Raw genomic sequence first — 26,033 nt, 5'->3', positions numbered from 1 at the left:
TTCATCTGGAAAAACAAAAAATCAAGAATATCCAGGGAAATAATGAAAAAAAATTCACAGGAAGGTGGGTTAGCAGTACCAAACCTGGAGCTCTACTATAAAGCGGCAGTCATCAAAACTATCTGGTACTGGCTAAAAAATAGAGTGGTAGATCAATAGAATAGGCTAGGCACAGGAAATGCAGTAGTAAACGACACTAGTAATGTAGTGTTTGGTAAGCCCAAAGACTCCAGCTTCTGGGATAGGAACTCAGTATTTGACAAAAACTGCTGGGAAAACTGGAAGATAGCATGGCAGAAATTGGGCATAGACCAACATCTTACACCTTTTACTAAAATAAGGTCAAAATGGATACATGATTTAGACATAAGAGGTGATACCATAGGTAAATTAAGAGAGAAAGGAATAGTCTACCTATCAGATCTTTGGAAAGAAAATCAGTTTATGACCAAACAAGAGGTAGAGTATATTATAAAATGCAAAATGGATGATTTTGATTACATTAATTCCCTGCCAGGGAATCTTGCCCATGTGCAGCTTTCTCTACCTGCATTTGCAGCTTCTATTCAATTACCAGAGTAGTCAGGCTCAGCCCTCCTGCAGCCTTGCTGTGATTCTGACTTGACCTGATGTGGTTCTTCCAAACCAACCTTAGAAAACCCTTTAAATTCCAGATATGCTTGTTTTGTTCATAATTTTGTTAACCTACTTTTGTCTTTAATTAGTAACCTTATAAAGCATTTGTATTATGAAAGGACTGACAGAAAGACAAATTTAAGATGATTAAAAATGACAATCATCATCATACTTCAAGAAGACATATTTTACAGAAATGTAGAAGTAAGCAGCAAGGTATTACTATGAGCATTGGGAATTTTAGATATTGGAATCAAAAGTGTTCTAAATTCACTCAGAGAAATAATGTCAGTTCAGAGATTACATAGGATTTCTACATTTTGAAATTAATGGTATGAGTTTATTTTCATAGAGATTTTCATGCTTTTGAGATTGTGTTTTATACTTAGCTTTAAAAAAAGAGAATATTTTAAAAGCTTTTTATAGTCATGTGACCAAGTTTATATTTTGTAATACTCTTGTTAATATTAAGTTCATATTCCTTTAGATTTCCCTATTTTGAATTTCATTGTCTTTTATTCTTCCATGTGTATTTCTAAGTTTGAAACAATGCAAGATGTTTTTGATTTCATAATACAATGTTAATTCTGGGAGTATTGTGTTCCCGTATTCTGAGTTGTTTGTTTTTGTTATTTTTTTTCTCTCAACTGATTATTTGATTGAACTCTATAAAGCATTTCCCTGGCAAATTGGTTGCCATGGCAAGTGTAAATTGATTCTAGAAGTATTGTTTTTGATAAGCATATTAAAAAAATAGGGGAACATTTGTAAAAGTTTTCTTTTTTCAAAAAAAAGTTTTCTTTAAGATTGTGTTGTGTTTTAACTCATATTTCTATATTTTCTGATTTTTCACAAAAGTACTTGTATACTTAGTATAAAAAGGCATTATTTGAAATTTTTGCATAATTGTATTTTATATTCGGAGTCAAGGTACATTCATTTTTTTGTGATCATATTATCCTCAGTTTTTAAATCCATATGAGGCTTGGATTATGGTATCATTTAAGACATTAATTGCCTTCCTTCTGAGTTATCAGATGCCAGTTGGCCAGGATGCCATCCAATTGAAAGAGGAATATATGCAAGAGCAGACATTGAACTGTCACATGAGGGGAGACATGCATAAAGTCAAGGTATGGGTGAGGGAATGGCTTTTGACAAATGTTGAGGTTGGTTTCTCTTGGTTTAATTTTTTTCCCACAATATTGTACAGATGGCTGGAAGTTTTCATCCCACCCATCTCATTCTACACCTGGCTTCTATGCCCTCTCATATATGCCTGATGCCATGGACACCTCAATCTCATGCATCTGATTAAAGTCTGACTCAGTTCCCTCCAATATGTTTGGTGGCATGGGATGTATATCCCATCCACCTATTTTAAGCCTGGCATACTGCATGGGCAGTATATATTGCTCAAGTGAGGGAATGTTCATATCCCATCATTGCTCTGTTCTTTTATGGTAACTCCCATAATTATCTTAGGTGTCATGATAAATACAGTGTTGGATTTGGCCTTGACATCTGTTACCAATTATATTAGATTCTTTAATTTCTCATAATGGCATGAGGATAATTAGGCAGATAATGCAAAAGTGATGAAAGAAAGATAAAAATTATTTAAAAAAATTAATATCACAGCAATTGTCTTCTAAATTTACCCTCCACAAGGGGGGGGGGGCGGAACTATAGTAATATTAAGTTTTAGAGAATGTTTCAATTTTTGTTTTATTAAAGTTTCATGTATAACAACTAAGATTCTGAATTCCCTTAGACATGTTTTTGAGAAATCTCATTGTTTGATTTGATTATTGACAAAGCTATTTTAAAGTTGTGTTAACTCAATTTTGTAGGAAATTTTCCTGTCTGATTACCAGCATCCACTAATCAATCCCTGAAAAGACTTCCATTCCATGATTACACCCAGAAGATGTCCCAAGAACCATCTGAGAAAAGACTTTCAAAGACTTTAAATGAACAGTTTCATTTTGTTGATTTTTATTCTTTTCTGTTGTTATGTACACCATTTGTAATATGTATTCTCTGTAGAGTCCCTCCCTCTGCAAGCTAGTGTCAAAGCGTCGGTTCATCAGGGACCACCCCTCTGGACAAAACTTTTCTCTCTCTCTTTTCTATATTGTTATTAACACATTGTTTGCTTGCATAGGGTATTATATTCTGTTATTTTTGACTGTTTCATCAAGGAAACACTCTGTGTTTCTTGAAGAATCAAAGGGGGGACTGTAATGATTGGAATGATGCCACCTGCTGGAGACTTATTGTAGGAAATCTACACCATGAGGAGAAGGCCTCTGAGGGCATGGCCATGCAGCTTTTTTTGGCATCAGGAAGTGATGTTTTCTGGTGGGAGGAAGAGGGGCGAGTCTGGTTCTCTTGTGCTCTTTTCTCAGGATGCTGGTGCAAAGTGGAGCTAGAAATGTGCTCTTCCTTTAATAGATAGATGAATCTAAGCCTTTCTCTTTCTCTTCACCAAATTCTAATTCTCCTTAATAAATGCTTAAAAGTCTAAACTCTTGCTAAAACTTATAATTTATTGATGACCACTCATTAGACATTTTAGATAGACTAGCCAGAATTTTAGCCCCATACACCTATATTTTGAAGAAATTAAGACCAACTTAGAATAGAACTAACTGCTCTTTTCTATAAATCTTTTGTAAAACAAACAAAAAAACCCACAACAGCAACAACAACAAAATAACAGTGCTTATCTCTTATTCTCTACACTAAAGTCACAAGAGACATATTCATTCCATTCCATTTGTTATGTAATGATATGTCAAATCCCACAAGGAAAACTGTTTGCTGATCTTTACTTCCTAAGGGTTATTAAGATGGATTCTTTCTCATTCCTTAGTAATAATACAAAGTGGTGATAATAGTCACAGTTTGGTTTTAACCTCTAAAGGCATTTTAAAAGTAGGGGCAGCTGCTGTAAATCTCAAAAGGAGGCAATCACTATGGACAAGGAAAGTACAGAAATAGGCAATTTAAAGTTAGCAATTCTGAGATAATAATCTTTCATTTTGCCATTAAGTTTTATGAAGCCATAGGAACCCCTTAGTGAAATTATGGTCTCTATGGATTATCATCATAATATCTTGGCTACTGTTGTAATACATAGCTCAGGAGAGACTTTACCTTTCTTCTTCTAGTCTCCATAATTTGACTTATTTGCTAATTATACTGTATTGCCCTATCAGATCTCCTGCCTCATGATCAGAATAAAGAGGAAGTACTAGGAGTAAATTTTTTTTTTCTATTGGCACTCATGGAATCTCAGTTAGAAAGAATTCCATCAACCATTTAGTTCAACCTATATTTTAATGGGAAATCTCTCTAAATCATCCTCAAGAAAGGCTCACACAGCCTTCATGTAGTACCATTAAAAAAGTGAGTGCATCACCTTTTTTTTGAAGGTTTACTTTTCTTTAATCTCATTTGACTAGGAGACATAAAATAAGAAATGAAAACATGCAAAACCACATAGAGGAGGAGGAGGAAGATGAGCCTCTTGTGGGCTCAGAACCTGAGCCTCAGCCCCTTCCCTAGGGGGAAGGGGATGAGAACAGGCCAAGAACATCTGGGCACCATCCAGATGAGGCAGCGGATGGATCCTCCCTCCTTCCCTCTAGAGGGCAGTTCCATCCAGTGCTCCCTCGCCCAGAAACATTCGAAAGGAGGGGGACTGGGGTTAGGACAAGAAGCCAAAGCTCCGGCCCAGGTGCACCTGCCCTTTCCCCACTCTACCACCTGGGATCAAGCCCTTGAAGGAAGGGGTACAGCAGCAAGAGGGGCCTCAGGCCCAGGATAGGTGAATTGTCAGCAGAAAGAATAGAGACATTCATGATGAGGGCTAGGGGACAGGAAAGCAACAGAAGACAGATGAGGAAGCAACAGATGATCTGAATGAGGAAGAAGGAATCTAGCTCTCCCTGCAGCAGGAGGCAGGGGTGTGTGTGTGTTGGGAGTCAGGAGGCCTCCCTATGCCCAAACACTGAGGTCATCTGGGGGGGAAGACCCAGGAGGTACATACAGGTCCTGAGTGGGTGAGCAGCTGGGCCCCCATGCACCTCTTGCAGTACTGTGGCCCTGGGGGAAGGGGACCCTCACCTGTGAAGATCCTGGAGGACAGACTGGCAGCTGAGGTCTCAGGGCTCCCAGGACAGTGAGAGGACAGGAAAAAGATGGGGATGGGAGCAGGAGGCAGGGATGGGATGATCTCTGAGGGGAAGGGGCCCACTCCTCTCATGCCTCAAAGACCGAGGGCTGGGGGAGAGGATTGCCATGGCTTCCACTTCAAGTTCAGAGATCAGATACTGCTGTGACCTCTCTGGCCCCCTTGGGGGAGGAGGTGGGGAGGGTGGGGGGAGGGAGGGGAGCGGGCAATCCTGTTAGATGGGGGGCAGCAACTTCTCAATGTATTCCTTCAAAGCCGCCATCTCCTGGGGACAGGGGCTGTTCATGACACCTGGGCTGGTCTTGAACTGAACCTTGGCCAGAGGGACGACAGACTTGAGTTTCTCAGAGGTGAGGGCCCCAAAGTGCATGGGAAATATGGGGTCCAGCTCCCCATGTCCCAGGATGGCCATGTCCCGGGAGTGCCGTTGGCTGCCTGAGCGAAGGCCCAAATGCAGGGGGAGCGAGCTGCTGAGGGCCACGATGCCAGCCAGGGGGTGTGGGCGGCTGAGAGCTGTGTAGAGAGCCAGGGCTCCACCCTGAGAAAAGGCAACCAGGATGATTTGATTGGGTGCAATCCTGTTCTTTACCTCATGCGCAGTCAAGGCCTGGATGCTCTCTGTTGCTTTCTTGATCTCAGCTTCATCTTCCAGGACATTGGGACTTGGGCCCATCAGGTCTGACCAGGAAGGCATCACCATCTTCATGTTCAGTGTGACTGGAATGCGAGCTGCATGGGGACAGATGTACTTGATGTAGGGGAGGCGGATGGAAGAAAGGGCATCAGCCCAGCTATGACCGGAGTCTCCAAGTCCATGTAAAAAAATAATCACTCCCACTCATCTTCTAAAAGAGTTGCAGCATTGGAGAGCAGGGGGACAGACCTATTATTACCACACATACACCAACAGGGATGCCAACACTGGGGCCTCTGCTGCACCCAGCCCCCAGGGGCTCCAATCTGTCCTGGGCTACTCACCTCTTTCTCTGGCTCTGATACACACCAAACACATCACATTTTGAGGCAGCCCATTCCAGTTTTAAATAGCTCCATTTTTTGAGAGAAGTAAAGCATTGTAAGAGGATAGAGCATTTTCCTTGCACTCAGGAGACCACAAATAGGCTTTGTGACTCTAGGAAAATTACTTTATTCCCTCACTGTCTTAGACAGCTCTTTAAGACTATACATGGAAGAAAAGGTACTAATCTGCATTTATAGAGGGAGTTTGGTCTAATCCCAATATTTTTTTTGTGGGGCAATGAGGGTTAAGTGACTTGCCCAGGGTCACACAGCTAGTAAGTGTCAAGTGTCTGAGGTCAGATTTGAACTCAGGTCCTCCTGAATCCAGGGCTGACGCTTTATCCAATGTACCACCTAACTTCCCCCAATCCCAATTTTTGAAATTTGTTCCTTTACACTCAGCCTTCATATACCTTTTTTTTTTTTTTTTAGTGAGGCAATTGGGGTTAAGTGACTTGCCCAGAGTCACACAGCTAGTAAGTGTTAAGTGTCTGAGGCCGGATTTGAACTCAGGTACTCCTGACTCCAGGGCCGGTGCTAGCTCCCCCCTTCATATACCTTCCTATAGCATCCAACAATATATTCTAGGGTAAAGTAGAAGAAATCTAATCCCTTTTATATGCAACAGATCTTCAAAGACTTGAAAGTAGCTATTATGACACATCTAAATCTCCTCTTCCCCAGGCTAAACAATCTCACTTATTTCAAATGATTTTTTATAACCTTTGTCTACATTTTTGTATCTTATTCCATTTTCTGGTGCTCATAATTTTTCAGGCAGTCAGGGTCTTTTTGTTGTGCCTTGGATGTCTAGATATTACCAGTGAGTTACCATCCTCAGGCACCATTCTGATTTTCCTAGATAGATGTCCATGTTCTACTTCTTTTTCTTACCCATCAATGTCCTATTGACCTTGCTAGGTAACTACATATTATTGGCCTCCAAGAAATTAATTCAGGGTAAGTTATCCATTATTGAATGTGTCCCTTTCCAAGTGGTTTTTTAGCTGTTGCTCAGTTGTGAACAACTCCTTGTAATCCCATTTGGAGGTTTCTTGGAAAAGATACAAGAATAGCTTGCCATTTCCCTTCTTGAGTTCATTTTATAGATTAAAAAACTGAATTAAATAGTGTTAAGTAAGTTCCTTGCCCAGGGTCACACAGCTAGTGTCTGAGGATGGATTTGAACTGAGATCTTTTTGAATCCAGGCCTGTCACTTAATCCATTTCACCACTTCCATTTAAAAAGGGTTATTTCTATACTCCAAATAATCTCTTTCAAGTGGTGGGAATTTATCAGTGAAGTATATGTGAAAGAGATTGTAGGTCATGCAAAAGAAATATCACATGGAATTACTTCCCCATCTAAGTGTGAGGTCAAACCCTACTCATTTTGACCATCTTTGTCAATATAAAAGCCAGAAATTATATTTATGGAAACCAACATTGAAAGTGAGCTCTCAAACTCACAAGATGATCACTCCAAAACACCTCCAAATAATGTCTTAGGACAATTCCTAGAGCATCAAAATCCACAAAAGAACATGCTAAGTAAATTCACATCCTATCATTTGGCAGAATCTTTTACATCACCTGGAAAATAGGTCCAAGAGAGATAATTTAAAAATTATTGGTCTATCTGAAAACCATGATGAAGGAAAGAGTAGTGGTAAAAAATTATTGGAGTTTAGCTGACTCATTTGGGAGGGGCCACACCTGGCCCACCCTGAAGTTATGTATGCTACTGAGGTCAGAAGGAGAAACTTTCCATAGGCAGTTTTTGAAGGACCTCCCCTTTTGGGGAAGGAAGATTGACTGCTCACTGAGGGGAGGCATAGTCCCTTCTGGAACGCTCTCTCTCTCTCTCCCTCTCTCTCTCTCATCAATTTTCCTGGTGGTGCGAGAAACTAGCAGATGTCCTAGGTATGGTGAGTGACCATAAAAGCCTTGAATTCCTTTGAGTTAGCTTAATTGGAAACGATCTAGGGATTGTATAGACTTAGGTTAGAGTTAGGAGAATTTATCTATATTTCATTTTCCCTATTTCCTTATCTTTGATTTTAATTAATTTCACCTTTGTTGTTTAATTAATTCCCAAGTAATAAAATCTGTTCTTTTTGTAGAAAAGAAGCAGTAAGGCTCCTTTCTTATTGGCCTGGGAGAAATATCTAGAAGGGCAGTTTGGAGGGGAGGGAGCTTTGAACCTAGAGGTACCTTGTTATTTCCGGGATACCAATATTTCAGTGAGTTACCCAATTAACACTCCATATATTAAATTTGGTCTCTACTGTGCTTAGACATCATCTTCCAAGAAATTGTCAAGGAAAATTGCCCTGATACTCTAGATGCAGAGGGTAAAATAGAAATTGAGAGAATCCATCAATCATCTCCAGAAAGAGATCCCAAAAGGAAAACTCCTAGGAATATTATAGCCAAATTCTAGAGCTCTCAGGTCAAGGAGAAAATATTGCAAGTTACCAAAAAGAAAGAATTCAAATACTGTGGAGCCCCAGTCAGGATAGCACAAGATCTAGCAGCTTCTACATTAAAGAACCAGAGGGTATAGAATATGATATTCCAGAGGGCAAAGGAATTGGGATTACAACCAAGAATCACCTACCCAGCAAAACTCAGCATAATCTTTCAGAGGAAAAAATGGTACTTTAATGAAAAAGAGGACTTTCAGGTATTGGTGATGAAAAGACCTAAACTGAATGGCAAATTTGACTTTCAAATACAATACCTTAGATTACCATAAAAAATTGGAGTTGGGGACATATCTGGCATCATGCAGGGGGAAGTGTTTTGGGTATGAGGTCAGTTTTTGTCTGGGATTCCCCTGGGTCCAGGGGTGATGCTTTGTCCACTTTGTCACCAAGCTACCCCATGATGACATCTTTAGGGTTAAATTTAGGGGTGAGAGGAATACCCTGGGGGAGGGGGAAGGAGATAGGTAGCATGGGGTGAAATCCTACAAGAAAGAAACAGGAAAAGGTTTATGGAGTGGGGAAGAGATGGGGGAGGAGCAGGGAAGTAAATGAACTTTACAATCATCAGAAAAGGCTCAAAGACCTTAATCTCATCAGAGTTGGGTCAAGGAAGGAAAACACACACACCCAATTGGGTGGAGTAATCTATTTAATCTTGGCAGTAAATGAGCCTAACACTCGTCAGAATTGACTCAAGGAGGGAATAACATACACACACAATTGGGCATAGTAATCTCTCTAGCCTTGCAGGAAAATAGGAGGGGAAAGGGATAAAGAGAGAGGGGCAAAAGAAGGAAGGGCAGATTGGGGGAGGGGACAGACAGAAGCAAATCCCTTTTGAGGAGGGATAGGGTGAAAGAAGATAGACAATAAAGTAAATATCATGGGCAAAAGAATAGGATGGAGGGAAACAATTAAAAATAGTATTTGTGAGAAAGAGAAAAGGGGAAAAATTGTACAAAAAATATTTATAGCAACTTGTTGTGGTGGCTAAGAATTGGAAAACAAAGGAATGTCCATCAATTGGGGAATGACTGAAGAAGCTGTGGTATATGATTGTAATGGAATATTATTATGCTAAAAGAAATGACAAGAAGGGTGATTCAAGAAAAATCTGGAAAAACTCATGTGAACTAATGTATAGTGAACTGAGAAGTACTTGGAGGACTTTGTACACAGTGACATCAGTGATTAATTGTGAATGACTTAACTACTCTCAGCAATATAATGATCCAAGACAATCCCAAGGGACTAATGATGAAACATACTATCCACTCCTAGAGAAAGAACTGATATTGATTGAATACAGACTAAAAGAAAACACTTGTGGATATTACATATATAACATATATGAGACTGGTTGCTGTCTTGTGGAGGGGAGAGGAAAGGGAGGGAGGGAGAAAAATTTGCAAATCTACATCTTATGAAAATTAATGTTCAAAACTACCTTTACATGTAATTGGAAAAAATAAAATAAATGTTTGTTGCAAAAAAGGAAAAATAAACTAACATTACATTTGTTGATGACTTTAACCCACTAACATGAAAATGTAGTCTCTTATGAAATGAAATTTTCAAGACTGATTTCAAATCCCTCCTTCTACAGGAGGCCTTTCCCAGTTCCCCCCTCCTACAACCTTCCTTTCAAAGATTACTTTCCATCTACTCTGTACAATTCCATTTGGAAGGTAAGCTCCTTGATGGCAGGAGCAGTGTTTTTTTTTTCTTTTTCCTTTTTTCTTTTTGTCTTCAAATATTTGTGATAGCACAGAGTAAACATTTCAAAAATATTTGTCAATTGTTTGCTTCATAACAATTATTCACATTTCTATAGCACTTTATAATATACAAATTACCTTCCTCAGAAAAACCCATGAGGTGGTGTCAGTATTGTTATTCTCACCTTATACATAAGAAAACTAAAGCATAGGGAATTAAGGATATAAGGATTTTCTACTCTTAAGTAGTTGATATAAGACTCATCCAGAACTTCTTATCTCAATTCTTGAACTCATCATACCATAGCACCATACCTGGCCTGGGACAGGTATCAGGAAGGTAATTGGTAAAAAGATACCAAAGACACAATCCAATTCATCATTCTGCCATGGCTGAACTTGTAAATAAAAGGAGCTCATTGCTACATGGCAAATCCCTGTATAGATGAGTATTTAATTTTGAAACAATTAGAAATAGATTTTGGCAGCCAAACATTTTAAATATATCCTAGAAGCTGATTCATGGGGAACATCATTCTCTGCCATAACCCTTCAAGATTGGTTGTCTTGTTTTTCTCTTTATCTGCTTACTCCATTTTGGCCAAACAGGGGACTTTCATGATATAATCTTCTTTTTTTATTTTGCTAGTCATTACCTTCAGAATGAATTTGCTTTTATGCTATATTGCATCACAAATGTCTTGGAAATCTGTACTGTTCTCTAGAGGTTTACATCTAGTAAATCTGGACCTCAAATATGAAAGGCCTAGGTTTCTAAAACTTCCAGTGATAATTCTTTTTTTTTTAACTTTAAGATTTATTTCTTGTTATTTTTTTTTTAACAGAGAAAACAACACACTCCTGGGGGAAGAAGGCAGGGAATTGGGAAGGAAAGGGAGACAGACCCTGGGGGGTCTCCTAGGCAGGCCTATCAAAGAAACACAGGCACTGCCACACCATCACAGGAAATAGCTACTGTCTGAGGCTGAGCAGACAAGTCCAAACGCCAATGAAAGTTGCTATAGATCCAAGTCGTAATAATTTTCCAGCTCATCATGAAACAAGTCCCACGCTTCTTTAGAGTCCGTCAGGTCGTCGTCCCCTCCGGGTATCAGTTTGATGTTCACCCTTTTTGTCTCTGAGGCTCCTCTCTACGGCCATCAGGGTACGCGTGCTTGTAAAAATAGTTCCCTCGAAATGGGCAGCTCCCACGTCCTTCATCGAAATACCTGCATGCCTGCATGGCTTGTTGTTCATTGCTTCCTTGTACTTCTGAATGAGTTTCTGCTTCTCTTCTTTTTCTTCCACCCAGTACTCACTTGGAATGACAAAGTTCGATGTGATGTGGCATTCTGGGCAGGACTTTATAATCTTGCTCTCAAACTGCTTAAGCACTTCTCCATTTGCGGATGCATTTTAGACAGTAGGTGTGACTGCAGTTGGAGAGAATCCCAAAGTGGCGCTCACTAGGGTTGGCTTTTTCATAGACTATCTCCATGCAGATCCCGCACATCATGTCCTTACTGTGCTGGACAGCAAATGAAAGTTCCATGTCCGTTTCATGAGCCTCAATGCAAGATTTTATATGTTGTGATCTCTGGGCAGCATCCACTGGGTGCAAGACCTGCAAACCACACTTGTCATAGGCATCCCCATGAAGATAAACACAATTCTCCCCATAATGGCATTCTCCTACTGCTGAGTAGGGGCAAAGCTGCTTCTTCATTTCCACATTGGTTTGCTGTTTCCTCTAATTCTTCCTCGATCACCATGCCCTGCAGGGGTGCTTCAGTGCAGGAAGGGTCTGCATGTCCAGAGTAGGGTTGCCCAGGAACAAACTCAATGGCATTTACCCAGTCTTTCCCACCTGCTCCTGCAGCTACAAAATTTGAATTTTCTGATCCAGCTTCACCAGTACTGGCTTCAGCAAGTGGTTCAGCCAGTGTTGGGAGGCTTGAAGAGGCTGGCGGATCGGTTTTTGCAGCTAGATTGGCAGCAGGCACTTCTTCTCGTTTCAATGGTTTGGTATGTTCATATCTGCAGCAGTCTCCATAAGCACAGCACCCTCGCTGATAATATCTGCACACCATGGCAGACTGACTAGTGGACAGGTCATGGGAGTAGCAGCAGTTGTTTCCTTCCTTGCAGGTGACCTGTTTGGTCCAGCCACTGCTGCTGCCTCCCCTTCCTCCTCCTGCTGCCTGGGACTGGGAAGCGACTGTGGGGGTGAGTGTGGGGGAGGCCGCTGCCACCACCACTGCTGCTGCTGCCGCTCCTGATGTTGTGGCTGTTGTTCCCCAGTGATAACTCTTGCTGATGGAAGACTAACTCTTGAACTGAATGCTCAATCAAGAATATCCAATGACAATCCTGGGAACAGAGCAAAGATGGCAGAGAGAAGCTAGGAAGTTACCTGATCTTTCCCATATTTCCCTCAAAAACACAATTTAATCAAGCCTCTAAACAGATTCTGGAACTACAGAACCTACAAAAAGAGAGACACAATCCTCCTACCTGAGATAATTTAGAAAACTTAAAGGATAAGTCTATCTCACCTAGGTAAAAGAGGGGGATATAGCTCAGTACTACCAAGCTCAGCTGGCAGCTCAGCTCAGCACAGCTCTGCTCAGTGGGTAGCTAGACACTGCTGCAACTCAACACAGCTGAGAGTGGTGCATCTGAGAGCAGTAGGAAGCTTGAAACAGTCAACCCTGTGTCCCAGGAGCAGACTTCAACTTTATAAGTTTAAAAATAGGCTACAACATGAGCAAGAAACAAAAAAAGGACCCTTATCATTGACAGCTTCTATGGCGAAAGGGAAGACCAAACTCAGATTCAGATGAGTTTGTTGAAATGCCTACAATTGAAGACTCAAGTGGGAAGACTAACTTGTCTCAATACCAAAAAGCCTTCTTTGAAGACCTCAAAAAGGCTTTAAAAAACCAAATGAAAGAGGTAGAAGAAAAAATGGAAAATGAAATGAGAGAAATGAGAGTTACACTGCAAAAAGAAGCACAAAAATTGACTGAGAAAAACAATTCCTTAAAAAATACAATTGGCCAAATGAGAGAAAAAATGAACAAATGCAAGACAAAAATTGCCAAATGGGAGAGAAAATTGGCCAAATGGGAAAAAAATGGCCGAATGGAAAAAGAGGTGCAAAAGCATACTGAAGAAAATAATGCTTTAAAAATTAAAATTGGGCAGAAGGACACTAATAACTCTATGAAACACCAAGAATCTATCCAGCAGAATCAAATAACTGAAAAACTAGAAGTAAATGTGAAATACCTCATTAGAAAGACCTGCAAAATAGATCCAGGAGAGATAATCTGAGAATTATTAGACTACTTGAAAGGCATGATCAGGAAAAGAGTTTAGACACCATATTTGAGGAAATTATCAAGGAGAACTGCCCTGATATTATAGAATTAGAGGATAAAATTGTCATTGAAAGAGTCCACCAATCACCTCCTGAAAGAGACTCCAAAAGGAATACTCTAAGGAATATTGTAGCCAAATTCCAGAATTATCACGTGAATAAGAAAATACTCCAAGAAACCATTTACATATCATGGAGCCAGTCAGGATTGCATAGGACCTGGCAGCTTCAACATTAAAGGATCACAGGCCTTGGAATATGATATTCAGGAAGGCAAAGGAGATTGGATTAGAACCCATAATCAACTACCCAGCAAAACTGAGCATTCTCTTTCAGAGGAAAAGATGGATATTCAATGAAATAGGGGACTTCCAAGGCTTCCTGAGAAAAAGACCAGAACTGAACAGAAAATTTGATCTACAAATACAAGACTCAAGAGAAATATAAAGAGGTAAACAAGGTTGGGGGGCTGAGAAAGGTTGTTCAATGATGTTAAACTGCTTGCATCCTTATAAGGGAGGCTAATACATTTTAACTCTTGGGATCTGTAAATCTGTTAGGGTATTGTTATTGAACTGACTTTGATTTGATGATGTAAAGAAACTTAAGAGGAAGAATAAAAGACTAGGGGGAGGAGAGGAAGAGAGAGGTAGAATGGGGTTAATTACATCATGAGAAGAGGCACCACAAGAACCCATTAAAATAGAGGGAAAGAAAAGAGGGCTGAGCATTGTTTCAACCTTACTCCCATCAGATTTGGTTCAGAGAGGGAATAAAATACACTCCCATTTGTATAAAGGAACTTAGCTTACTTTTTAAGGAAACCAAAGGGGAAGGGGGAAAGGGTGGTATTGATATAAGGGAGGGCAGAAGCACAGGGAGTGGGGAAAGGGGCAGGAAAATGAAGGGCAGCTGATAAAAGGGAGGAAATAATGAGGGAGCCAGTGGTCAGAAGCAAAACATTGGTCAAGAGGAATAATGTGAAAGAAGGGAAAAAAGAGGAGAAACAATGGGGAAAAGAGGATGGAGGGAAATAAAGAGTTAATAATCTTAACCGTGAATGTGAATATGAATGGGATGAACTCTCCCATAAAACTGAAGTGAATAACAGAGTGGATTAAAAATGAGAATCCTACAATGTGGTTTTTTTGTTTTTTTTTACAGGAAACACATTTGAAGCAGAGAGATACACACAGAGTAAAGGTAAAAGTTTGGAGGAAAGTATATTATGCTTCAGCTGACATCAAAAAAGCAGGCATAGCAATTCTTATCTCAGACAAAGCAAAAACAAAAATAGATCCAATTAAAAGGTGCTAAAAGGTATGATAGATAATGAAGTAATAGCTATACTAAACATGTATGCACCAAGTTGTATAGCATCCAAATTCTTAGGGGAGAAACTAAATGAATTACAAGAGGAAATAGATAGCAAAACTATACTAGTTGGGGATCTGAATCTTCCCCTCTCAGAATTAGATAAATCTAGCCACAAAATGAGTAAGAAAGAAGTTAAAAAGAGGTCAAGAGAATATTAGAAAAGTTAAACATGATAGATATTTGGAAAAAACTGAATGGGGATATAAAGGAATATACCTTTTTCTCAGTGGGACATGGTACATACTCAAAAATTGACCATGTATTAGGGCACAAAAACACCATAGTTAAATGTAGAAAGGAAGAAAGAGTAAATGCATCCTTCTCATATCATGATGCCATAAAATTAGATGTAATAAAGAGCCATGGAAATGTAGACTGTAACTTAATTGGAAACTAAATAATCTCATCCTAAAGAATAAGTGGGTCAAACAACAAATCATAGTAACAATTAATAATTTCACCCAGGGGCAGCTAGGTGACACAGTGGATAAAGCACTGGCCCTGGATTCAGGAGTACCTGAGTTCAAATCTGGCCTCAGACACTTAACACTAGCTCTGTGACCCTGGGCAAGTCACTTAACCCCAATTGCCTTACCAAAAAAAAAAAAAAGAGTGAGAATTATATGAAATGCAAAATGGATGTTTGTGATTACATTAAATTAAAAAGTTTTTGTACAAATAGAAGCAATGCATCCAAAATTAGAAGGGAGGCAGAGAACTGGGAAACAATTCTTACAGCCAGCATTTCTGATAAAGGTCTCATTTCTAAAATATATAGGGAACTAAATCAAATTTTTTAGAAACCAAGTCATCCCCCAATTGGGAAATGGTCAAAGGATATGAACAGGCAGTTATCTGATGAAGAAGTCATATGAAGCCATATGAAAAAATACTCTAAATCACTATTGATCAGAGAAATGCAAATTAAAACAACTCTGAGGTACCACCTGATACCGATCAGATTGGCTAATATGACAAGAAAGGAAAATAATAAATGCTGGAGAAGCTGTGGAAAAATTGGAACACTAATGCATTGTTGGTGGAGTTGTAAACTGATCCAACCATTCTGGAGAGCAATTTTGAACTATGCCCAAAGGGCTATTGGACTGTTCCTACCTTTTGACCCAGTGGTACCACTGCTAAGTCTGTATCCCAAAGAGATAATAGAAAAGGGAAAAGGACATACATGTACAAAAATATTTATAGCAGCTCTCTTTGTTGTGGCAAAGAATTGGAAATTGAGGGAATGTACCTCAATAGGGGAATTGCTAAACAAGTTATGGTATATGAATGTAATGGAATACTATTGTGCTATAAGAAATGATGAGCAGGAGGAGATCAAAGAAACCTGGAAGAACTTACATGAACTAATGCTGACTGAGAGGAGCAGAACCAGGAGAACATTGTACACAGTCCCAGTGACATTGTGTGATGAACAATGGGGATAGACTTGGCTCTTCTCAGCAGTGTAATGATACAAAAGTTTCAAAGAGCTCATGATAGAAAATGTTCTCAACATCCACAAAAAAGAACTGGAAATTATGAAAGCAGATTGAATAATACTGTTTCTACTTTTGGACTGTTTTTCCCCCTTCTTTTTTGAGGTTTTTCCCTTGTGCTCTGTCTTCTTTCACAAGATGACTAATGTAGAAATATGTTTAATGTGATTGTACATATACAACTTATATCAGTCTGCTTTCTTTCTTGGGGGGGAAGGAGGGAAGGGAGGATGAGAGAAAAAAATTTGGAACTAAAAATCCTGTGAAAACAAATATTGAAAACTATCCTTATGTGTAACTGAAAAATAATAAAATACTTAAAAAACCCCAAAACACAATCTTAAAAAAAAGAATATCCAGTACTGCTAATATTCAGGAATTGATGGCTTTGTGCTATGTTTATGGGGGTGATAAAAGTAGGAATCATAGAGGTCCATTATTTACTTCAGTTTTATTCATCAATAAAAACATTTTTTAAATGTCTGCTATGTGCCAAACACTAAGCTAGCTAGGTACTAGAGATAAAAAAGTTAGTGCCATAAAGGGACTTATGTTTTTTTAATTACTATTTATTTATTTTAACATTTTAAAAAAATGGAGTTCTAAATTCTCTCCCCATCACACCAATTGCCTCCCATCCTTATCTCACCATTTGCAAATGTAAGAAATGTGATATCAATTATACATGTGAAATCATGCATATTAGCTGTGTTACAAAAAAAGAAAAAGAAAGTACAAAAAAAATTTCAATCTTTATTCAGACTCCATCAGTTCTTTCTCTAGAAAATTATATTGGATTTTATTGATGAGAATAGTTATCATCATTCACAGTTGATCATCATAAATATTGCTATTACTGTGTACAATATTCCCTTGGTTCTGCTCATTTCACTGTATTAGTTCATGTTAGTCTTCCCAGTTTTTTTCTGAAACCACCCTGCTCTTCATTTCTTATAGAACAATAGTAATTGATCATGATCACAACTTGTTCATCAACGTCTAATTCTTTGCCACCACAAAAAGAGCTACTATAAACATTCTTGCATAAATAAGTCCTTTTCTATTTTTGGATCTTTTTGGGATACAGATAGTATTGGGATTGTTGGATCAAAAGGTATGCATGCTTTTATAGTCCTTTGGGCATACTTACAAAGTGCTCTCCAGAATGATTGGATCAATTTACAATTCAACCAACAGTGAATTAGTGTCCCAATTGTTCCTCATTGGCTCTAAAATTTTTTTTCCATTTTCCATCATATTAGCCAATATGATCGGAGTTATTGAAAGTTGTTTTAATTTGCATCTCTCTAATCAGTAGTGATTTAGAACTTTTTTCATATGATTTTTAGACAGTTTTGATTTCTTCATCTGAAAACTGCCAGTTCATGTTCTTTGACCATTTAGAAGCTAGAAAATTACTTCTATTCTTATAAATTTGACTCTGTTCTCTCTATCTTTGAGAAAGGAGGTTTTTATCAGAGAAATTTTCTATAACTCCCCCTCCCCCCCCCCAGCTTCCTGCTTGCTTTCTAATCACAGCAGCCTTGGTTTTGTTTCTGCAAACACTTTTTAACTTACTGTAATAAAAATTATCCATTTTATATTCCATGATCCTCGTTATGTCATAAATTCAATCATGAATTTTTTCCCTTATCCATAAATTTGACAGGTAAGATTTTCCATTCTCCCTTAATTTATCTATGATAATCAACTTTATGTCTGAATCATGTATCCATTTTGACCTTATCTAAGTATACAGTGTGAGTTGTTATATACCTAGAGTCTGCCAAACTCTTTTCCAGTTTTTCTGGCAATTTTGTCAAATAGTGAGTTCTTGTCCCAACAGCTCAGATCAGATATATATAAAATATAAGATTACTATCGTCATTACTATACATTGTGTACCTTATGTATTCCACTGATCCACCACTCTATTTTTTAGCCAGCACTAGATTTTTTTTTGATGTTTACCATCTTGTAATACAGTTTGAGAACTGGGAGAAAACTTCATTTTAAATGCTGAAATGACATTTTATAGTTATGGGGTTGAGCAGATCCCAAAGCCTCAGAAGACATGGTTTGGACCAATCATAAGTTTATTACCAGAAATTTTTTACTCTTTGTGTGAGGGGTCCCAAGCTATAGAATATCCCTCTTATATATACAGTCAGCTGGTTACAAAAAGAACATCCCTAATCTCCAGGCTTCCCAAATTTGCAAATATAGATATTTGTTCAAGTTTTTCCCCTCAAGAAGAAACTCCTTAATGACTAAGATTATGTTACCTTTTTCTTTTCCTCAGAGTCTAGCATAGCATCTGGTGCATAATAAATGCTTACTGATGAAGATACCTTCCACATTAAAGGTTTTAAAGGTGGCAGTTTCTTAAGAGCTATCAAACACCATCTGGTGCTCTAACAGCAAATAGTTCCAGGAAAAGACTGTTTATGTAGGAAGAAGTGGGGAAAAAACCTCAGGAAAGTGAGACATTTGAAGGGCACTTCAGATTTGGAGCATCTGTGGTTAAATCTGAGTTTTAGCAGTACCAGTGTGCATTTAATTCACAATTAGTTAAATAGGTACATCTCTGAAATTTGGGTTTTAGAATCATGCATCTCATTGAATTGCTCTGAAAAGGAAAAGAAGAATTAGGAGACAGTATTGTATAAAGGAAATATTTCTGGATTTGGAGATCCCAGGTCAATAGACTTGGAATCAAATCCTGATTCTGTTTCTTACTACCTATGTGATTTTGGGCAAGTCACAATTTCTTGAGGCCTCATTTCTTTATCCATAAGATGAGAGAGTTAGGGTATATAGAATATAACCTCCCATCAAAGTCTAAAATTATAACCCTATGATTTCCCCCTAATTTTAAACAGTTTTATTTAACATTTTGAGGTCCAAATTCTATTCCTTCCTCCCCTTGCCACTCCCTGAGATGTTAAGTAATCAAATATAGGTTATACATATGCAATTATGTAAAACATTTCCTTATTAGTAATTTTGTACAAGAAGATTCTGATAAAAGAAAAAAATGAAAGTGAAAAATAGTATTCTTCAGCCTGTATTCAATCAATATCACTTATTTCTCTGAAAGTAGATAAAATGTTTCATGATTTGTTCTTGGGATTGTCTTGGATCATTATACTTCGTAGAATAGCTGTCATTCACAATTCTTCAGTGAATATTGTTGTTACTGTGTAAAACATTCTTCATGTAAGTCTTTCTAGGTTTTTTTTCCCCTGAAATCATCCTGCTTGTTATTTCTTATGGCACAATAAGATTTCATTACAATCATATAGGACAAGTTGTTTAGCCATTCCCCAATTGATGGCCATCCCTTTGATTTCCAATTCTTAAGCACAGAAAGAGCTGTTATAAATATTTTTGTACAAATATATCTTTTCCCATTTTTTTCATGTCTTTGGGATTATGGTCCTAGCAGTGATATTGCTGAATCAAAGAGTATGCACAGTTTTATAGCACTTTGAGCAGAGTTCCAAATTGCTCTCCAGAATGGTTGGATCAGTTCACAATTCCAGCAATAGTGCATTACTGTCCTAGTTTTGCCACATCCCTTCCAACATACATTTTTATTTTTTGTCATATTAGTCATTTTGATAGGTATGATGTGGTACCTCAGAGTTGCATTTCTCAGATCAATAGTGATTTAAATAATTTTTTCATATGACTACAGATAGCCTGGATTTCTTTATCTGAAAACTGCCTGTTCATATCCTTTGACTATCAACTGGGAATGACTTGGATTTTTATAAATCTGACTCAGTTCTCTATATATTTGAGAAATGAGGCCTTTATCAGAAATACTTGTTGCAAAATTCTCTCATCAGTTTTCTGCTTTCCTTCCAATTGTGATTGCATTTGTTTTGTTTGTGCAAAATCTTTTTAATTTTATATAGTCAAAATTATCTATTTTATATTATGTAATGGTCTCTTAGTCTTATTTGGTTATAATTATTACCTTATCCATAAATCTTAGAGATAAACTATTCCATGCGCTTTTAATTTGCTTATGGTACCATCCTTTATGTATAAATCAGGTACCCTCTTATGTATTTTTTTTTGGCAAGGCAATGAGGGGTTAAGTGACTTGCCCGGGGTCACGCAGGTAGTAGGTGTCAAGGGTGTGAGGCCAGATTTAAACTCAAGTACTCCTGAATTCAGGGCCAGTGCTTTATCCACTGCATCACCTAGCTGCCCCCCCAGGTACCCCTTTATGTGTAAATCAGATACCCATTTTGACCTTATCTTGCTATACAGTGTGAGATGTTATTCTATAGCTTGTTTCTGCCACATTGTTTTTCATTTTCCCCAGGATTTTTTGTCAAACAATGAGTTTTGTTCCAAATGTTTAGATCTTAGGGTTTATCATATATTAGATTACTATGGTCATTTACTATAGTGTAGTTTGTATATAATCTATTATATTCATTGATCACTCTATTTCTTAGCCAGGAGCAGAGTGGTTTGATAATTACTGCTTTAAAATGTAGTTTTAGGTCTGGTATGTCTAGACTACATTGTTTTATATTTTTTCATCAATTCCCTTGATAGCCTTGAACTTTTGTTCTTCTAAATTAATTTTATTATTATTATTTTCCCTAACTCTATAAAATCATTTTGATAGTTTGATTAATATGGTGTTGAATAAATAGATTAATATAGGTAGAATTGTCAATGAGTTTATGACTTTCTCCTACTTCTGCCCTGCCTTGTATCATCACCCCTCCCTGCCCTTTCCCCTTCCTCTTCTACTTCCCTATAGGGTAATATAAATTTCTTTATTCAAATAAGTGTTTATGTTATTCCCTCTTTGAGCCAAATTTGAAGAGAGTAAGATTGAAACAATGTTCATCCCTCTCTTCTTTCACTCTATGGTAATGTCTTTTGGGCCTGTTCGTGTGATGGAATTTACCCCATTCCACCTTAATTTTTATATCATCACATCAAAGTCAATTTATACATATAACCTCTATGGATATCCCTTCTATCTGCCCAAATAGAGATACAGTTCTCAAGAGTACAAGTATTATCTTCCCATGTAGAGATGTAAACAGTTTAATCTTTTTTTTTTTTTTTTTTGCAGGGCAATGGGGGTTAAGTGACTTGCCCAGGGTCACACAGCTAGTAAGTGTCAAGTGTCTGAGGCTGGATTTGAACTCAGGTACTCCTGAATTCAGGGCCAGAGCTTTATCCACTGCGCCACCTAGCTGCCCCCGTAAACAGTTTAATCTTATTAAATATCATTTTTTCTGTTTATGGTTTTATATTTATTTTTAGTCTTGTATTTGAAGATTGAATTTTCTGTTCAGTTCTGGTCTTTTCATCAGGAAAACATGAAAGCCTCCCATTTCATTGAATGTTCATCTTTTCCCCTGAAAGTGAATGTTCAGTTTGGCTGGGTAGTTAATACTTGACTGTAGTCCAAGCTCCTTCGCCATCTGGAATATCATATTCCAAACCCTGTGATCCTTTAATGTTGAAGCTGCCAGGTCCTGTGTAATCCAGACTGTGGCTCCATGATATTTAAATTGTTTCTTTCTGGATGTTTGGAGTATTTTCTCCTTCACCTGATAATTCTGGAATTTGGCTACAATATTCCTTGGGGTTTTTCATTTGGGGTCTCTTTCAGGAGGTGATTAGTGGATTCTTTCCTCTTCAGTTAACTCAGGCAATTTGAATTTTTGTAATTATTTATGCATTTCATTTAGATTGTCAAATTTATTGGCATATGGTTGGGCATACAGTTGATGAAATTACCCCTTTCATTTTTAATACTGGAAATTTGGTTTCTTTCTTTTTTTTAAATCAAATTAACCAAACTTTTATCTATTTTGTTGGTTTATTCATAAAGCAAGTTCTTAGTTTTATTGATTAATTCTACAGTTTTCTTGCTTTCAATTTTATTAATTTCTCCTTTAATATTCAGGATTTCTAATTTAGTATTTAATTTGTTCTTTTTCCTAGCTTTTTAAATTGCATGCCCAATCCATTGATCTCCTCTTTCTGTTTTTTATTCATGTAAGCATTTAGAGATATAAAATGCCCCCTAAGCACTGCTTTGGCTGCATCTCACAGGTTTTGGTATATTGTCTCATTATTATCATTCTCTTGGATGAAGTTATTTATTGTTATTATGATTTGTTGTTTGACCCACTCATTCTTTAGGATGAGATTATTTAGTTTTCAATTAATTTTCACTCTACCTTTCCATGGCTCTTTGTTTTATGTAACTTTTATGGCATCATGATCTGAGAAGGATGCATTTACTATTTCTCCTTTTCTACATTTGACTATGCGGTTTTTGTGCACATGGTCGATTTTTGAATATGTTCCATGTCCCACTGTGAAAAAGGTATATTCCTTCCTATCCCCATTCAGTTTTCTCCAGACATCTCTAATATCTAAATTTTCTTACATTCTATTGACCTCTTTAATTTCTTTCTTATTTATTTTGTGGCTAGATTTATCTAATTCTGAGAGGGGAAGATTCAGATCCCCCACTAATATAGTTTTGCTATCTCTTTCCTCTTGTAACTCATTTACCTTCTCCTCTAAGAATCTGCATGCTATACCACTTGGTGCATACATGTTTAGTATTGATATTACTTCATTATCTATTGTACCTTTTAGCAAGATGTAGTTTCATTCCTTATCTCTTTTAATTGGATCTATTTTTGCCTTTGCTTTGTCTGAAATAATGATTGCTATCCCTGCTTTTTTTTTTTAAGTGAGGCAATTGGGGTTAAGTGACTTGCCCAGGGTCACACAGCTAGTAAGTGTTAAGTGTCTGAGGCTGGATTTGAACTCAGGTACTCCTGACTCCAGGGCCGGTGCTCTATCCACTGCGCCACCTAGCTGCCCCTATCCCTGCTTTTTTGACTTCACCTGAAGCATAATATATTTTCCTCCAACCTTTTACCGTTATTCTGTGTGTATCCCTCTGCTTCAAATGTGTTTCTTATAAAGATCATATTCTAGGATTCTGGTTTTTAATCCATTCTGTTATTCACTTCTGTTTTATGGCAGAGTTAGCTCCATTCACATTCAAAGTTATTATTACTGTCTATTTCCCTTCATTCTATTTATTCCCTTTGTACTTTCCCCCTTCTTTCACCCTATTCCTCCTCACCAACGTTTTGCTTCTTACCCCTTCCTCCCTCAATTTGCCCTCCCTTTTATCAGCCCCCTCTCTTTACCCTTTCTACCCTGCTTCTGCCCTCCCTTCTATCCGTGCCTCTCTTCCCCCTTAAGCTTTTACTTCCCTAAAGAATAAGTGAAGTTTCTTTATCCAAATCAAAGTATATGATATTCCTTCTATGAACCAAATCTGATGAGAGTAAGGTTGAAACAATGTTCACCCTCCCTTCTATTCCTCTATTGTAATAGGTGTTTTGCACCTCTTCATATGATGTAATTAACCCCATTCCACCTCCCCTTTCCTCTTCTACTCATAAACTACTTTTTTTCACCCCTTAACTTTCTTTATATTCTCATATCAAAGAAAGTTTATATTTATACCCTTGGTGAATATTCCTTCTGTATGCCCAAATAGATAAACTGATCTCAAGAGTTATAAGTATTATCTTCCCATGTAGGGATGTAAACAGTTTAATGTTATTGAATAAGTCTCCCCCCCGTTGACCTTTTTAAACTTGTTTTGAGTCTTTTTTGTTAACATCAAATTTTCTATTTAGTTCTGGTCTTTTTATCAGGAAACCTTGAAAGTCCCCTATTTCCTTGAATGTCTATCTTTTTCCCTGAAAGAGAATGATCAGTTTTGTTGGATAGTTGATTCTTGGTTGCAATCCAAGCTCCTTTGCTTGCTGGGATATTATATTCCAAACCTTGCAGTCCTTTAATTTTGAAGCTTCCAGGTCCTGTGCAATCCTGACTGTGCCTCCATGATATTTAAATTGCTTCTTTCTGGAAACTGGCAGTATTTTCTCCTTTATCTGATAATTATGGAATTTGGCTACAATACACCTTGGAGATTTCCTTTTGAAGTCTCTTTCAGGAGGAGATCAGTGGATTCCTTCAGTGATGATTCTATCCTCTGACTCTATAATATCAGGGCAGTTCTCCTTGATAATTTCCTGGATTATGGTGTCTAGACTGTTTTTCTGATCACGGCTTTCAGGCAGTCCAATAATTCTCAAACTGTCTCTCCTGGATATATTTTCCAGGTTAGTTGTCTTTCCAATGAGGTATTTCACATTTTCTTCTATTTTTTCATTCTTTTGATTCTGTTTGATTGATTCCTGGTGTCTCATGGAGTCATTAGCTTCCCTTTGTCCAATTTGACATTTTAAGGAATTGTTTTCTTCAGTAAGCTTCTGTACCTCCTTTTCCATTTGGCCAAATGAATTTTTTAAGGAATTGTTTTCTTCAGTCAATTTTTGTGCTTCCAGCTGATTCTTTTTTCATAATTTTTTGTGTTGCTTTAATTTTTCTCCCCATTTTTCTTCTACCTCTCTCAATTGATTTGTAAAATCCTTTTGTTAGCTCTTCTAAGAAGGCTTTCTGGTCTTGAGACCAATCCATCTTCACTCTTGAGGTTTCAGATGTAGGCAATTTGAGAATATTGTCCTCAACTGAGTTTGTGCTTAGCTCTTCCCTGTCTAAACCAAAGCTCTCAATGGTAAGAGCCGCCTTCTGATTCTTACTCATATTGCAGCTTATTTTTTTTTAAGTTAAGTATTGCTCCTGGGGAACAAGGTCACTGTTTCAAGCTTCTTGTTCTGGAGGATAGGGTCCGTGTCACAGGCTTTCTCCTCTGAGGCCTCTATGGAGTGTCAATTTCTCACCATCCTGGGCTTTCTCCTTGTGATTTCTCCAGGTGCTGGGATCTTCAGTCCTAGTTGCACCTGTCCTGTGAGTGGCCCTCCAGCTGGTAGCCTGCCTTCTCTTCTGGTGCTGGTGGATCTCACAACTGGCCAGCTGTGCCACCAGCTTGGTGAGCCAAGATTGAGGGGACTCAGTTGATCTGCTGTGGCCAAGAGCTTCCTGCTGACTTTCCCAGACCTCCTCCATGCTGTGCTGCTTTGAGCTGTGTGAGACTGACCTTTCCTGAAGTATTCTAAATTATCTAAATTTGGAAGATTGTGTCTCTCTGTATTTTTATAGGTTTTGTAGTTTCAGAATTTATTTAGAGGCTTGATTAATGTTGTTTTTGAGGGAAACTTGGGAGAGCTCAGGCAACTTCCTGGCTTCTCTCCACCATCTTGGCTCTGCTGGATTCTTTCAATGATCATTTTATCCTATGGTTCTAGAATATGAGGGCAGTTTTCCTGATAATTTCCTGGAATATGGTATCTAGACTCTTTTTCTGATGATTCCTTTCAGTTAATCCAATAATTGTTAAATGATCTGTCATGGATTTAATCTTCAGGTCAGTTGTCTTTCTGATGAAGTATTTCACATTTTTTCTCTATTTTTTCATTCTTTTGGTTCTGTATGATTCCTGGTGTGTCATAGAGTCATTAGCTTCCACCTGCCAAATTCTAATTTTTAAGGCATTATTTTCTTCAGTAAGCTTTTGCACCTCCTTTTCCATTTGCTTAATTCTACTCTTTAAGGAGTTGTTTTCTTCAGTGTATTTACCCCATTTGTCCAATTGTATTTTGTTAAGGAATTATTTTCTTCAGCTAATTTTTGTGCTTTCTTTTCCAAGGTATTAACTCCTTT

General features: G+C 37.9%; 1 protein-coding gene and 1 pseudogene across 1 annotated transcript; both read right to left on the bottom strand.

The window, feature by feature from the left end:
• Window positions 1-5,051: 5,051 nt before the first annotated feature.
• On the bottom strand, window positions 5,052-5,737 carry LOC122745735 (acyl-protein thioesterase 2-like). Its single transcript, XM_043991155.1, is given in 2 exon segments — window positions 5,052-5,686; window positions 5,689-5,737. Coding segments are annotated over 2 exon segments (684 nt in total).
• A 5,346-nt stretch (window positions 5,738-11,083) lies between these two features.
• On the bottom strand, window positions 11,084-25,016 carry LOC122747303 (annotated as a pseudogene).
• Between the last annotated feature and the right edge of the window lie 1,017 nt (window positions 25,017-26,033).

Source organism: Dromiciops gliroides, chromosome 3 (genome assembly GCF_019393635.1).
Source record: "Dromiciops gliroides isolate mDroGli1 chromosome 3, mDroGli1.pri, whole genome shotgun sequence".
NCBI lineage: Eukaryota > Metazoa > Chordata > Mammalia > Microbiotheria > Microbiotheriidae > Dromiciops > Dromiciops gliroides.
The sequence above is the reverse complement of the archived record's forward strand: the minus strand, read 5'-3'. Positions and strand labels throughout refer to the sequence as shown.